Raw genomic sequence first — 15,189 nt, 5'->3', positions numbered from 1 at the left:
TGAATGACATCAAAATTAGAAGGTTGGCAACAGTTGTAGATAGATTATCTGCCAGCACTGCTAGATCTTTAATGCTGGTGGAGGGAGAGATGCAATCGATAAGGGCAATGGTTCTTCAGAATCGACTTGCTCTAGACGTTCTGTTAGCCAAAGAGGGCGGAGTCTGTAAGGCTTTGAAGGTCCAGGAATGTTGCACTTACATTCCAGACAATTCAAAACCTCTAGAGAAGTACGTAAGAAACATTACTTCGATTCATCGTGAGATTGAGGATTTGGCGCAGGTAAATGTGTGGGAAAAAGTAGGACAAGGAATGGGAAAGGTTGGAGGTTGGTTCGCCAACCTGGGAAAGGGTTTCGTTTGGTACATACTGAAACCTATCATCATAATAGTGATTTGTGTAATCACTTTGTGGGGATTGGTGCGACTGTACAAATGGTATAGAGCAAACAGGTTACAGAGATCCATGTGAGAGCAGGGGAGAAGACTAGCTGCGATGCAGGAGAATCAGTACAGGAGTTTGAGGGCTCTAGAAGAGATGAAACGAGGGAAAATTGCAACGACTTCAGTTTGACAATCTATACCTAAATGAGGGTGTTGCGATGATGATGACTACTGGAAGTCATCAAAGGGGGGATTGAGAGAGCGCAGATCTGAAAAACGTATAAGTGCACCATATTTACAAGCACGTAGTATTAGTTTAAATATAGATTGCACCAGAGTGTTATATTTATAGAGTGAAAATGGTAAAAGTGTTTTAATTAGAATAGAAATATATATGTGTGGAAAACTAATGAAGAAACGCAAGGATGATGTGAAACTCCATGTTCTTCATGTTAAGTGACTATGTGAAGGAGAAACGAAACTCTGCAAACCATTGAAAATGTGTAGGCCCATGGCAATTCACAGTAAACGTATAAGTGCTGCTACACTGACATGAGACGTGGACATAACATTTTTTCCAAGGTATTATTAGTCATAGAATTGAAATATATGTTTTATATAGATGATAACTTTATAGAAATGTGTGTTAGTTAGAATACTGTTTAAACACAGAAATTAAATGTTTTAGAGTGCAGAGGCCTGTTTCATGTAATTTAGTTGGCCTGAATAGATAAAGTTGCTTCTTTGATCTGCATGTGCTCGTTAAGGAGAGATCGCACAGAGTACAAACGAAGACATAGTTTATGACTTACAGATATGGTAGAGGCTGGAATTTGGGGCCCACAGTAGAACGGTTTGTTTGCAGGTGCGAGGAGCCCTAATCAGTCTAGTGATGAATGGGCTTTGTTCAGAGACGCCTGACACAGGCCTGGAGGAGGCATCAGGGTTTTCCTGGGGGGTACCGACCAGTGGAGAAGAAGCCTGGGAAGCAAGGTCAACTTTAATGAAGGGTCCAGAGGAGCACCAGCATGGAATTTGCCGCCAGAACCGATACCACGTGAGGGGCGTCTCTAGGGGCGTTCCTATTGGAAATGTGATTTTGTATTAGGGACAGCACCCCGGGGAGGAGGCAGAGCAGATGATCTGGGGAGCCTAAGAAAGCAGATGGGTAGGCAGATAGATTGAACTTAAGAGAGCGATTCACCAAGAAGACTAAGAGAAGTGCGTGATCTTCTTTGGAAGTCACCACGGCTGACACCTTTTTAGGTAAAGATCTTGTTAAGTAGGGATGTCACTTAGTCCAGTGTAGGGACAGACTAATCTGAATTTTCCTTTTTGTAAATGACTCTTAAGTTGCAACTTATAGCGATACTTGCAACTCTCATGGTATTTGAGATATTTTTGATCATTTCCTTTTGCCGATTGAGAGCATTTCGAGAGTTCCTTTTTATATTGATACCTGTATATCTTTTGAATCTTATTCTGAGATGTTTGTATCTTCAGATACTTTTGGCTTTATAATAAATCTTTAAACTCATTCGTAGTCAGTGGTTCTTTAGAGTGGTTTAAGTTCTTAATTGATTAACCTAGTAGTGGATTGCCTTTTTCTCAATGACAGGTACCAACGATCTAGTCGACCTGAATTGGGATCTGGAATAATAACTATAGACCAGAAATCCCGCGTTAACAGATGTTCCAGGATGCATGTGAATAACCTCATCGTGTGCATTTGTGTACCATTACTAGCATAGATAGAGGTGCTTTCCTAGAGCACTTCTGATACTTGAGCTCTTGAAAACAATCATAATGCAAATCAGGGTAGGTGAATTCTTAGATGTCTCTCTACTAGTAGAGTATGAATCAATTCAAAATTGAGACATACTGTGAGAACTTTATGAATATCTCAGTAGTGGGGTCGCAGTGTCTGCTGCAGGTTTGCATTACGAGAACTCTATGAATATTAGGCCCAAGTGAAATTCAAATTATGCTAGTGTCGTTTGTGCAATTCTCGAAAATCCAAGATATGTTTGTTGCACTTAAATCCTGAAAATACACCATTATGCGAATCGTGTAATTTTCATACCATTCAAGGAAAAATATACCACGGAAGTGCAGCAACAACGTGAACAACTAGAACATGAGTGGCTATGGTTTGCACTAATTGTGTTTTCGTACTATTGTTCAGTATGAAATGCATCTTCACATCAAAAAAATGACGAGAGGAGGAGTTTCACACAAAAATTATAGCACTATGTGATAGATTTTTATTATGTGTACTTAGGTGTAATTTTACATAATTTCCCTGAAAATTCAAATAATTACGCGAAAGCAAATTATGTGAATTCTCCCACCCGTACTGAATATCTCAATAAGGAAATATCTAGCCATGGGGCAAGGCAAAAATACTTACTTATTGTTTTTATAGAGAGCAACCCAATCAAGGAGGCAGCAGCATGCTGTACAAAAGACGAATGAGTTTGAGCAGCTCTTTACATATAACCAGCAACATAAAAAATGTCAAATCGTAAATAAGATAGTGTCAGTGGAAATGGTGCACACTAATCGAGGAGCAGAGTGGAAGAGAGCAGAGTATATAAAAATATAACAAGCAAAACAGCTGCTGGCCAAATTAGTGGAGAAGCAGGAGCGGCCTGTGCATGTAAGAGCGGTGGGGAGGGGTGGGGGGGGACTTGACGGACGACGAGGGAAAATTAAATAAATAATTAATTTCCCCTTGTCATCATCTGTCGAGTCAAACCCCCCCCACCCCCCCACCCCGCCCCACTGCTCCCACCTGTACGGTCCATTTTTGTGGATATGGGGGAAAACATAAGCTCACTGAATGGAGCGGGCAGAATAAAACAGTGTATTTGAAAGCAGTGGAAAGACCCTGGAGGGGAGATAATGAAAAGAGTGGAAGAAAAGTAAGATCATGGAGAGGGCTTTCAAGAAGAAAAAGAACCACAAATATATATAAAGAGAGAATGGTTGGCACGTAAGATATGAAGACGTGCAAGGACAAAACGATGGAGGCTGGAACCCAAGCGGGTAAAGATGAGTAAAGGGGACTAATGAGGATAAGTCATAGGGACATTAACTCAGGTAGAGTTGGAGTAAGTGTGTTTTAGCCTTTCTGAAACTGGAGGGTTTCTTTAGCACTTCTCATGGTGACTGGTAGAGTGTTCCAGATGGCAGGAGCTGTACTGGATAAGAACAGAGTGGCATCTTTGCAAGAATTGAATGTTTTGTATTCTAGACACTTCGGCATTCCTCAAGTTCTTGGTTCCACTAGAGATCTTAAACGAGGCTATTGGGCTATCGAGAAGCTCCGGCCCTGGGGGGGGTGAGGAGATTGGGGGTTTAGTGTCAAGCACTGCTGCGCTTTTATTACGAGAAGCCGATATTGCAGCCCTGCCGCAAAACCCGCCCCCAGTAACAAAACAGGCCCCACGGGTAAATAAACACCTCAACCTTCTGGCCAACCAGGAAAATGCCCGGTGCCCACTACTGCCAGTCTTGCCCTGAGGCTTTGTCTCGTTTAGCTAGCTGCATACCCAGGCCTACCAGAGTCTTGTTTCCCCTAGGCCCTCCCAAAGCATCCAGGATACAACGTAATGCACTTCTAAACACAGTTTCACAATCAGTGTTTTTTTACCTTACTGATGATCAAAATGAAGCAAGTTAACATTTACAGTGGACTTCTTCTAAGGGGACCAGGGAGGGAGACCTCCCCCAATGCTTTAGTGCAGCCCGTCCGAACTTGTAATTTCCAGTTTGACAAAATAAGCAACCTCTCAGTTTGTGGGGAGCTCTTTCGATCCCTCATTACTAGATATCAAGGCAATATGTTTGTCAAAACAGAGAAACACTAAGTGAACCCGCTTCTTCTCCTGTTAATGGAACAGCTATCGGTGCTGCCAGTTGAGAACCGATGTACATTGTGAGGGCTCTGCAAACATCTTAATACAGGTATCGCAGAACAAAATTGGAGGGGAATTGTGGGCTGTGAAGCGACAACTGCTGCTATGGTCAGACTATCATGTTTTGTAATTTTGCTCTTTTTTTAAGCACACTATAAAATGCTAACCTTTAGTACTTTTTATACTGCTCTTTGTAAAACCTTTCTAGAAAATGTTAGTCCTTTATACTTGTGTTGACTTATTTTGCTGAACATTATTGCTATTAAGATGTAACTTTTCTAAATATCACCCTTGTGACACCGACACCAACAACCAACACCATCTTGCTTAATGTTCCGCCTTTTCGGCTCGCTCATAGCACCATCAATTCAGTGGCTTAGCTGTCTCTTCAGCAGCAAGTGCAGTGGCACAAGAGCCCAGGGAACTGGGCTGTCTACACCCCGATCTTCCACAACCTGACCTGGACGCAGGGTGCTCCCCCTCCATGAGGGGTGATGCCTCTTTTGCTACGCCACTACATCTATTTTGCTTGAGTACTCTGCATTTCTTTCCAAGAAATCTATGAAACTCCCCACCCCAGGTAAGGTTTTTAACATATGTATTAAACAGAAGGTAACTAATGAATTGACATGAATGACTGAATAAACAAAATAGTTCAGAATTCTACTGTTCTAAACAAAGGTTGTTACTTTGATTTTTAAGACAGAATTGGGTGAAAATGCTAGAAATTTGCATCTACATTGTGAACGTTTAGTGGAAATTTGCCACTACTCTTGAAATACTGAACATTCACCAAAATAAAGTAGCTAAGGGGCTCATTACGATGGTAGCTAAGGGGCTCATTACGATGGCGGAACAATCGCCACACCGGCCGTTCCAGCGTGGCGATTGTTCCGCCATCATCATGAGATGATGGGTATTGGGGCAGACGGAAAGTCCGTCCGCCGCTTTCTGCCAGTAGCAATCGTCACGATTGCCTGGCGGAGCGGTCAGCATGCTCACAATGGCGGCGGAGCCTAGCAGGCACTGCCGGCACAATTATGATGCCGGCGGAAGCCAGCCTTTCCGTGGCGGTTGAACCACCATTGAAAGGCTGGCGGAGAATGTCTTCAGGGGCCTGTTGTGGACCCCCATTGTGTTGGGGGGAGGTGTGGGTGCACAGGGGGGCACCCATGGTACCCCCTACATTTCACTGCACAACATGCTCTTTTTCACATTGTGGCGGTGCTGCTCTCAGTAGACACTGCCACAATGTTAAAGGTGTGGATTCCGACCGCAGCAATAGTGGCCCCATCATATATGCACATGCGGGACCGCCGCATGCATGGCGGTCGGACCCAATCACCGCTACGGCATCGTAATGAGCCCCTAAGTTTGGAGGAACCTGAATGTCAGTGAGGACGCACCTTAAACAATATAGTAGATGTAATGCATAGCCATCATTTTGTGAATCCAACTTTTCCACAGAATGCTATGGGTTGCATTATTATTTCCTTGGAAAAGGAGATGTGGTCTATCAGCTATTTTGATGACATTGAAACAAGGAACCTCGACATAGGATTCTTCTCTTGGAGCATTGTATCAAATTGAGACTGCTTCTTTGACGGCCAAATGCATTTTCATGCTGGGCACCCAGTGTTTCTTCTTGGGCACACAAGCTTTTGCTTGATTTACTCAGCCCTATGTAAGGGTGGCCTGGACGTTATGGGAGCTTCTGCTACCATAACCCACCCTCTTTGCATGCTCCTTTCCACAGGACTGTCCAGTCTGGATACCCGAGTGTCAAGTGGGAGAGAAATATGTATCTAAGTACCCGGACAGTGCAGAAACAGTCCTGCTTGTAGCATTATGAGGCAGTTTCCCAAAATTGACGTACATCTAAAAGTCAGCATTGTTGAGAAAGTGTTGGTATCCTAGAACGCGTGCCTAATCGAGGCCAACCTAAAATGGAAGTAGCAGAATGAATGACAAATTGTATTAACTTAGCATTTTGCAGTAAGGTTACCCTTACTGGGTTACAGTGGGCGTGTTACTTGGCATTAACTTGTTCTCCATTTTCACTTCCAGGGTGTAGATTGTTCCTAATTTGTTCTCCTGATATCCAGGATAATTGTCAGATATCCCAAGCATTCCCTTCACCATTTCATCGGCCATCTGTTCCACAATGAGGAGTTCCAACCGGACTGACACATGGCAGAGGGTCAAAGGGCAGACATGGCGCTACTTTTCACAAATGACCAATCAAATGGAACTTTTAGCTATGACGCTTTTACAAGCGAACGCCAGGCAATGCATTGCAAGCCTGTGCGCCGCCATGCTAATCCGCCGCTATGCGATCCCCAGCAGGACAGTAAAAGTTCTGCTCTTGGCACGGGCAGAGATATGGGGAGACAGGCTGCCCGCGAGAGGAGAGAGTTTCCATCTCCCTGCGGTTCAATCTCAGATGTCCGTTCCAAAAATACAGGGCTTCATCTGGGAGATAACTTTAGCAAACGTTTCAGTGATGAGCGAGTCTCTCACATTTAGGAGCACGAACCGGCTTGTGAGCCTAAGCAGTAAAGATCTGTTTGATTAATGGCAGTACAGGTGCAAAGGGAAAAAAACCTAAGTGTCATTGATTCTATAACCAACTGTAGCCTGGATGTCACTATCATATATAATGTATAGGCGTTAATACCCACTTAATTAAGACCTCAGTAATCAGATTTAGCAGTGTCAGTGTGTGAATTTAAAGATCACCACACAAATCTCCACTGCAGGGGCATTACCCAACTCAGCTTTCCAAGGTAACCTGCCTTGTGCAGGAACCAAGGCCAGCAGCCTTCTGTTTTGCAGCTCCCTTAACTCTCAGTTAGGTCCATATTATGAGTGACAGCTTTTTAGCTAATAACAGTTTATGTGCTGAAAGTTTAGAGTCCTTGCAAGCTTGAGTTGGTAGCAGAATTATAAGACCCAAAATGCAACTTGATGTTGGTTAAAAGGCCAAGACTGGCTGACGGTTCCACACTTGGCAAAGAGCAGCTTTGCAGCTTGTGTGAATCTTGCAGTCTTTCATACCTGCTGCGCTTCATGGAAACACGGTTTAATAAGGGTCACTTAAAAATGGCACTACCAAGCCGAAACACATACTCTGATACCCCAAACCTTACCAAGAATGCCAAAGAAAGCAATAAAAAAAAAAGTCGATTGAGCTCACCTAGATGAGATTAGGTCACACAAGGAATACATGTTAGGTCCGTTCATTTCATGCAATCACGGGCACTTTCGATTCCAGAGCTTTCATGTAACAACATAATGCATTCTGGGGGCTGTAGTCTTAGTTTGCATCTTTGGACAAAATTAGACTAACACAATGAATTCGCAGGTGAAAAGCCTAGGACTAGAAGCACTGTCCATGATGACGTGGAGTGAGGTTGACACCCTGGTTAGCCCACCGATGGAACTCTCCAATTTAGCTAACTACAGGAGACAGAAAAGTATTTTTTTTAAAACTGAGCTAACTACAAGAGACAGAAAAGTGTTTTTAAAAAACCGAGCTAACTACAAGAGACAGAAACGTATAAAAGTGGGTGGACTGCTCCAAATCGCACATGGACACTCGTAAATCTCTGTCTCCATTCAAAGGTAACCTCTATACCTCAAACTGACATACACTTGTCAGACCAGCAACTGAGGTATTCCTGTGTCAGGCACATGAGCCGAAATCTGAACTCTCCAAAGGCCCTAATTTCCCCAAGGCCTTATTCATTAGTAACAAAGCTCCCAGCGGCTAGAAAGTGCTGATAGGATAGCATGAACAGAACAGATGGCCCTATACGCTCTGGACACCATGTCTCTAATTCTGGAGTTTCATGCACGAAACAAATGCATTCTGGGGAATGTAGCCCTAGTTCACTTCAATTTAAACAATCAATGATTTCGGATCGAATATCCTAAACGTAATCTACACTGGGAAAATTGTCAAGTTAATATTTCACTAGGACAGCAACTATGCTCCAGAAACTAAAAACACTGTTGTTGCCTATTCTATTCCACAGGTTGCTCCCAAAGAGATCTTTTACCACGTGGTTTTAACTTGTGCAGACATTTTTAATTTTGAATGGAACTGAGTAAGACCATAAACTACGCAGAGAAAACGTGTGTAAACAAGTTCAAAAGATAGGCTATTTCGTTTTTATACTCTAAACACCCACTAAAAAGTGGTCATGGACTATACATGTAACCACCTGTTTTTACGCCCTTCATACTGCAGACAATACTTGTTATTTCATAACACACTGCATTCACTACAAAGAGCTGACGGGACAAATACCCCCCCCCCCCCCCCGCACACTATTACATTCACATTTTTTTGTAAAGCAGTGGCTTTTGCTAGAAATTTCGAACAACGAACATTTTGGTAACCATGCATTTGTATAAAATGAATCTAAGAAAACATATACACAGTTAAATATGTCAGTTTGGGTCTTCAATTGATTAGGACATATTTGAAAATGCTTTAGATGCCCAGATCGGCTTCCGTTCACTTCTTCTCCTGTTACACATTTTAGTAATTAAATATTTACCATTTTCAGAACGGCATTTTGGCTGGGAGAAACTGAGAAATCCATAGCATGGGGCCAAAAACCAATAAACAGCTGGCAATTAAATACACATGTCACCATAGTGGGCAGAACTATTTTACAAGTCCTAAGCCATCCTTACCAATGTCCATTACAACAAAAAATTAAATTAAGTGCACTTCAATAGTTCAAAGTTTCAGCATTTGTCAAACAGTATGCATACATCCTAACTGCAGGCAGGGCTGGATAGACCTGTCTAGTCTAAGTACCTATATCCCTAAAGTTGACACTTTTATTTTACCATAGTGCCAAGGAGATTGTATCAACGAGGCGGCAATAGGCTCCCAAGGCCCGGGCACTTACCCTGGAGATGGTCAGCGGCATGTTGAAATCCTTGCCCCCTTGCAGTCGGAAGCCCCAGGGTCCAGGTCCGGCAAGAGACACGTTGTACGCCATGATTCTGTGCGTCGGGGGTTAACCTCTCAAGGCGATTCTAAAACAAAAACACGATAACAGCAGCAATGGTCAAACCAACGGGTTTCAAAGAAAATGCTGGAAGAAACGAATAGGACGAGCACAAAGAACACGCACAATTTGGATTATTGTCTTGCCTGCTCAGTCCCGCTGAAGTGACGCCTAAGAATAGCCGTCAGCTGTAAGGCAGACACTGATATCCCAGCTCAGCTGGTGCCATACAAGGCCTGTAACCCAACTCCGGCTATGCGGGGACTCTGTGACTCACAGGTCGGATTTAGCCTCCTGTGAGTGAAGGGGAACCTTTCTAGACTCGCCAATCTCTACCTAATGCCCGCATAGCTCGACTGTTTGCCAAGGGGATGTGCACTGAAAAAAGGTGTCACTCCAGTTTGGGCGCCTCGCCACCTTATTCGCAGGTTCCCAGTACCCACTGTTTACTGTGAAATATGCAGTTTAGCTAATACAAATCTTGAAACTGTTTTCAAAGCAAATCTCTTTTCATCGACACTCTACTGTTGCAAATCTCGATTTTGTGACTGGAGCTTTTGGTGTAAGGTTATGTTACAAAAATTTGAACTGGAGCAGAAAAATATATATATCATGACAAGTTCGGTTTTTTACACTTAAAAGCGAAGCAGTGGAGTTTGCACCAGGGCAACCAAACATTGACTAAAGTGATTGCACACGATTTTCTGATTGCACAGAATAAATGAGTGAATAAAGAAAAAGCACATCTCCAGATTTTAAATGTGTCCAATAGGACGAAACTAAGGAGAAATCTAGTTTATTCTGCTTTGCAAAAAGGAAACATAGACCTAATTAAATTTTCTACGTTTTTATAAACACAGGGTAGGATTTCCTTTATGTTGCAATTGATAGCAAACATTTTAAACTATTTAGCAGCAATAAAAATGAAAAATGTTGCCTGATGCAAAAAAATCTTCCTGCAACAAGGCTGGGGCAAAATACTTTTGCTCTATTACATGTTACAAAACACAACAAATTAATGCAAAACAGATATACCATGTTTTTTAAGTCAATGCAAAGTTTATATAAGATGGACCCAATAAGAAATGTTTGACGGGCTTTCATCTTTGGTGCTGCCTCAGTCTTAACTTACAAAAGGAAATGTCCATTTTCACAGTGCTATTGCAGGAGTGGGCCTGGATATTAGGGACTAGAAACATGACATCTTCACTCAATCAGAATTCTGAGTCAGAAGATATGTAACAATGGATGGCACTTTTCTGAGGCTATCTATTTCCAGGCCCAGTATTTATTATCCCAAAATCCCCATCTCAATTTGGACATAGTGTGCCCCTTTCCTACAAGCAACACACACTGAGACCCTGGCTTGCAGTGTGCTATCGATCAACATGGGGGACATTTGGCATCTTCCAAGAGACTACCCACAAAACAAAGGGTGATGTGGAACACCCCAATCATAGAAGCATTTCGAAATGAAACAATAGGACAGCTTGGAGGATGATGAAAAGGACATTTCATGGGATCTGGAAGGTACCATACTCACACCTGTGAACACTGGGGCCAAAAATAAGGATACATTGCTCTCTGAAGCTGTGACAGAACCAGCAGGTCCCCTATCAGGGATTGTTGCCCTTTCCCCTCCCTCTGGGGCTTGTACCCCGGCCAAGCTAGAGCCGTGGCAGCATAAAGAAGCTCCATCTGCAGCACACCCTGACCCTTCTGCTCCATTCTTATTGGCTATTTACAAATACATAGGGAGGAATACAAAAAGGATTCTCTGTCTCTGTCTAAGATTGAGGTATCATTGCATAAAATGTCTACAATATGGATACTCTTTTGGAGAGGCTAAATGGCATGGAGAACCGGTCTGCGCAATTGCAGGAGTCTGTAAAGAAGACACAGGCCGAAACTCATGAAACAAGGCTTACTGGCATTTCACAGAAGATGGAGGATATGGAAAGTCGTATGTACCGAAATAACCTTTGGATACCAGGTTTTCCTGAAGGACAGGAGGGTGTTGATGCTAGATGATACATTGTCCAGCTATTTAGCCAGACCTTTCAACAATTAAAAGACTGGGACATTGATTGCCAGGTGCAGTGGGCATACCGTTTTCCATTTAAGAAGCCCTCTAAAGGGAGAGCCTCGAAATACCGGTGAGCAATTCTTATCTGTGTGGGCAATTTTATCTTCCGTCAGCTATTACACCAGTTTGCTCGACCGCATAACCCTGTGAAATCCTACGGTGTTGAGTTTTTTGTGTGGTCTGATTTTTGTCATGACACAGTGGTGCTCAGGTGACAGGTGAGGGAGCTGATTTGCTAAACTTGGGGCTATTGCTTCTCTTCCGGAACTGGAACATTTGAGAATCCTCTTCCAAGATCGAACTTTCTTTTGCCAAGACTTGATTAAGGCTCAGGCTCTTTTGGAATCTTGGAAGCAGAATTAACATCTGATAGGCACTGATTTGATTCTTTTTAAGAACATTTTTGTTTATCATATCATTTTCTCTTCTGATATTTTCTAGGCTTTCAATGTCTCTCTTTCTTTTATTTGTTGCATGCTCCTGTGGTCTTATGATTAGGACTCATAGATCGGTGGGGGGGGGGTAGCTGTGGAGCGCTCCAGTGGGTGGTTGCCAAACAGCGATGGACTATAGTGTGACTATTTTGCTTGGTGGGTACTAACGATTCTGTTTTCCCTCGGGAGCTCGGGACAGGCCAGGGCTTGGGGGGCTGGCAGGGGTGTAATGTGTGTTGAGGATGAGGAGGAGGGGGTTTGAAGTTGTGTGTGTAATGGCTTAACAGGGTGTTTTTGGCTATTTGGGTTCTGGGTGGAAGAAAGCAAAATGGGGACAGTGTCAAAAAGGAGTCTTTTGCACGGTGACAGTAGTCTGTATTTTTAATAATTAACGAGATATAAGATTAGTATGGGTAGGTGGGAGTTACATTTGCTTAGTTGGAACATTAATAATCTGAGTTCTACCCTTAAGTGGCTATATGTAAAGGAGGAGCTTTTGTTAATAAAACCTCATGTGTGTCTCCTAGAAACCCATTTATCTCTGCCAGAGATTCAAAATCTGAATGTCTGGGGCTATAATTTATTGGTCGCATCAGACGGGATGGATCTCATATGTGTGTGGCCCAGTTGGCAAGGAATCAAGAGTGGAGGGTGTACAAGTCTAAAAGGGATCACCTAGGCAGGTAGGCCATTGCAGAGATAGGAAAGGACAATGTCCAACTAATGGTGTGTGTGAAGTATGTATCAAACAAGGATGATTCATCACTTTTTAACTTCTTACTATCTGAACTGTGTCAATGGCATACCCCCCTTTTTAATGTGCTGATTTTAACATGCCATTAGAACCCCGACTGGACACTTGCTCTGGTTCGCTGCTAGTGGAATTGCGTATGAAAAAATATTGTGCTGCATCGAGGGAAGTAATTAGCTCTAATGCCCTTATGGATGTATGGTGTGTTTGTCGGGGGTCTGCACCTGGTTATACATTTTACTCTGCATCACACAAAGTCCTTTCTCGGATTGATCAGATAAGATTAAATCCACAAGTCATCTCTATAATTTACGTGCCCTCAATGGTAGGACAAATTCAGATCCTAATGGTGCTAACACCTATAATAAACTCAGCTGTCCTTCCAGAATTGATTATATTCTGCTTGATATTGGATCTTGGAGTAGACTAATTGATATGGAAATTATACAGTCGCAGGATAGTGATCACAACCCGCTTTGTATGGAAATACAATGGGGGCTGGAGAGGGAATCCGCGGATGATCCATTAATGATAACAAAAGATCTGGTCCCATCCAACTGCAATCGCAGGCTTAAATGGAACAGGGTGTCGTGTCAGGAAGACAGTCTACTGTGTATTAAAGACCTGGTGGAATTAGAAACCAGGGAACTTGTATCTAAAATCTGTGCCCAGCAAGTCAATCCAAATTTCAGCCTTAGAGACTCTTATAATACCCTAATGAAGAAAATTGGCTCCTTTTTTACAATAAAAAATAAAGGGGGATTAAAAAACAAGAATCCAGTAAAAGCCAGTACTCTATGGTACACGGTGCAATGTAGGGAAAAGCGAAGGGCCATATCAAATGCTATTAGGAAAAAGGATACTACAGCTGTTCGGTTGGCTAGAAGGGAATATAATCTGTGTATCAAGAGGGCCAAGAGGGAATGGGAGGAGGAATATTGGCAGGAACTTAGGGTCGTAGCCAGCTCAAAAAACCCAACTCTGTTTTGGAACCTGATAAACAAATTAGACAGAGTAGGTATGGAGCCCCTCGCCAACCACATAACTGAACAGCAACGGCACTCACATTTCACAAATTTGTATTGTGGTGAAGATGAGGCAGGCCCATTTGGTAGGGCTCAAGTTAACCATAGTATTGGGGGGTTTGCACCCGTAGAACCATTTACATCCCGGGAAGTTCATGATGCTATTAGGAACATAATCCCCGCAAAAGCGGCAGGCCCGGATGGGCTACCGGGTGATTTATATATACATGATCCCAAGTTATGGTCGGATTTTATTGCCCCCCCTTATGAATCTAATTCTCAACGGTCATTCTGTACCCGACTCCTGGAAGAGTGCGGAAGTGGTCACCATACATAAGAAAGGTGACAGGGATGACCCTGCCAACTACAGACCGATTAGTTTAATCGATGCTATGCAGAAAGTAGTTGGCAGGGTCATTGTAAATAGAATGGATAGATGGCTAGAGGAGGGGAATATACTATCCCACTTCCAGGCGGGGTTTCGTAAAAATGTGGGTACAATTGACCAGGTTTTTAGGTTCTGGGCAATATACTGGAAAACAGTAACTATTATGAAGGGCAATCTCTATTTGGCCTTTATAGACCTTAAAAGTGCATTTGACTTGGTTCCTCGCGAGAAACTCTGGAGGTTGTTGCAGGACATGGGGTTCCCTGGTTACCTCTTGGAGTTTATAGTAAAACTCCATGAGGGCAGCTATGCCAGGATAAGATGGGGGAGACAGGGTCAGCTAACAGGGAGGGTGTCTGTAAACAGGGGGGGTACGCCAGGGCCGTGTGATGGCCCCAACATTGTTCTCCCTCTTTATTAATGGGGTGGCAGACCATTTGAGGGAGTGCAATGCCGATGCCCCAGTCCTGGCAGGGGAGAAAACACAAACTCTCCTCTTTGCGGATGATACCCTCCTGTTGGCCAAACCCCCATCTGGACTACAAAAATTACTGGACAGATTCAGTTTTTTCTGCCAGGAACGTGGGTTGACTATTAATACGACCAAAACCAAGCTGATGGTCTTACCCGCTCCAAAAAATCAAAGAAAACTAACATCACTCTTAATGGGTCATCTCTTGAGGTGGTTGAGGATTTTGACTACCTGGGGATCAGAATTAATAGCAGAATGAAGTGGGATTCCCATGTGGCTAAGATGCTGCTAAACCTCAAGAGAGTCTCAGGCGCTATTCTAAGGAGCCAGCGGAAGTCAGTGAGTAGACCAATTGCCCTGGCTCTTGCTGTCTATGAGGGGAGGGCGCTGCCCTCTGTGACCTATGGGGCGGAATTGTGGGGATGTGAAAATATCCCAGAATTGGTAAGAGCAGAGAATATATTCATAAGGGACATAGGGCCAGATGTAGGTAATTCCTATTTACCGACTCCTAAATACCGACTCATACCGAATCGGTATTTAAGAGTCGGTAAATAGGAAGGAGGCAGATGTAGGTAAAAAATTACCGATTCTGTAAGAGTCGGTATTTACCGAATCTGTAAATACCGATTCGGTATTTCACATTGATTCCTATGGGCCTTGAAGCCCATAGGAATCAATGTGAAATACCGATTCGGTATTTA

The 15,189-nt window shown here is 43.1% G+C and overlaps 1 protein-coding gene across 2 annotated transcripts in view; it reads right to left on the bottom strand.

Moving 5' to 3' along the window:
* The window catches only part of LDB3 (LIM domain binding 3), a 432,694-nt gene extending 423,086 nt beyond the window's left edge, over positions 1 to 9,608 (bottom strand). Inside the window, exons 1-2 of one of the 2 annotated variants that reach the window (XM_078643294.1) lie at positions 9,456 to 9,608; positions 9,228 to 9,357 (exon numbers count right to left, since the gene is read on the bottom strand). In XM_078643294.1, coding sequence (XP_078499420.1) covers positions 9,228 to 9,320 — 93 coding nt within the window. In that variant the 5' untranslated portion in view covers positions 9,321 to 9,357; positions 9,456 to 9,608. The remainder of the gene's footprint in view (positions 1 to 9,227; positions 9,358 to 9,455) is intronic. The other variant, XM_078643293.1, reaches the window with a different exon arrangement.
* Between the last annotated feature and the right edge of the window lie 5,581 nt (positions 9,609 to 15,189).

The sequence above is a fragment of the Lissotriton helveticus genome, chromosome 5_1 (genome assembly GCF_964261635.1).
Source record: "Lissotriton helveticus chromosome 5_1, aLisHel1.1, whole genome shotgun sequence".
NCBI classification, from domain to species: domain Eukaryota; kingdom Metazoa; phylum Chordata; class Amphibia; order Caudata; family Salamandridae; genus Lissotriton; species Lissotriton helveticus.
The sequence above is the reverse complement of the archived record's forward strand: the minus strand, read 5'-3'. Positions and strand labels throughout refer to the sequence as shown.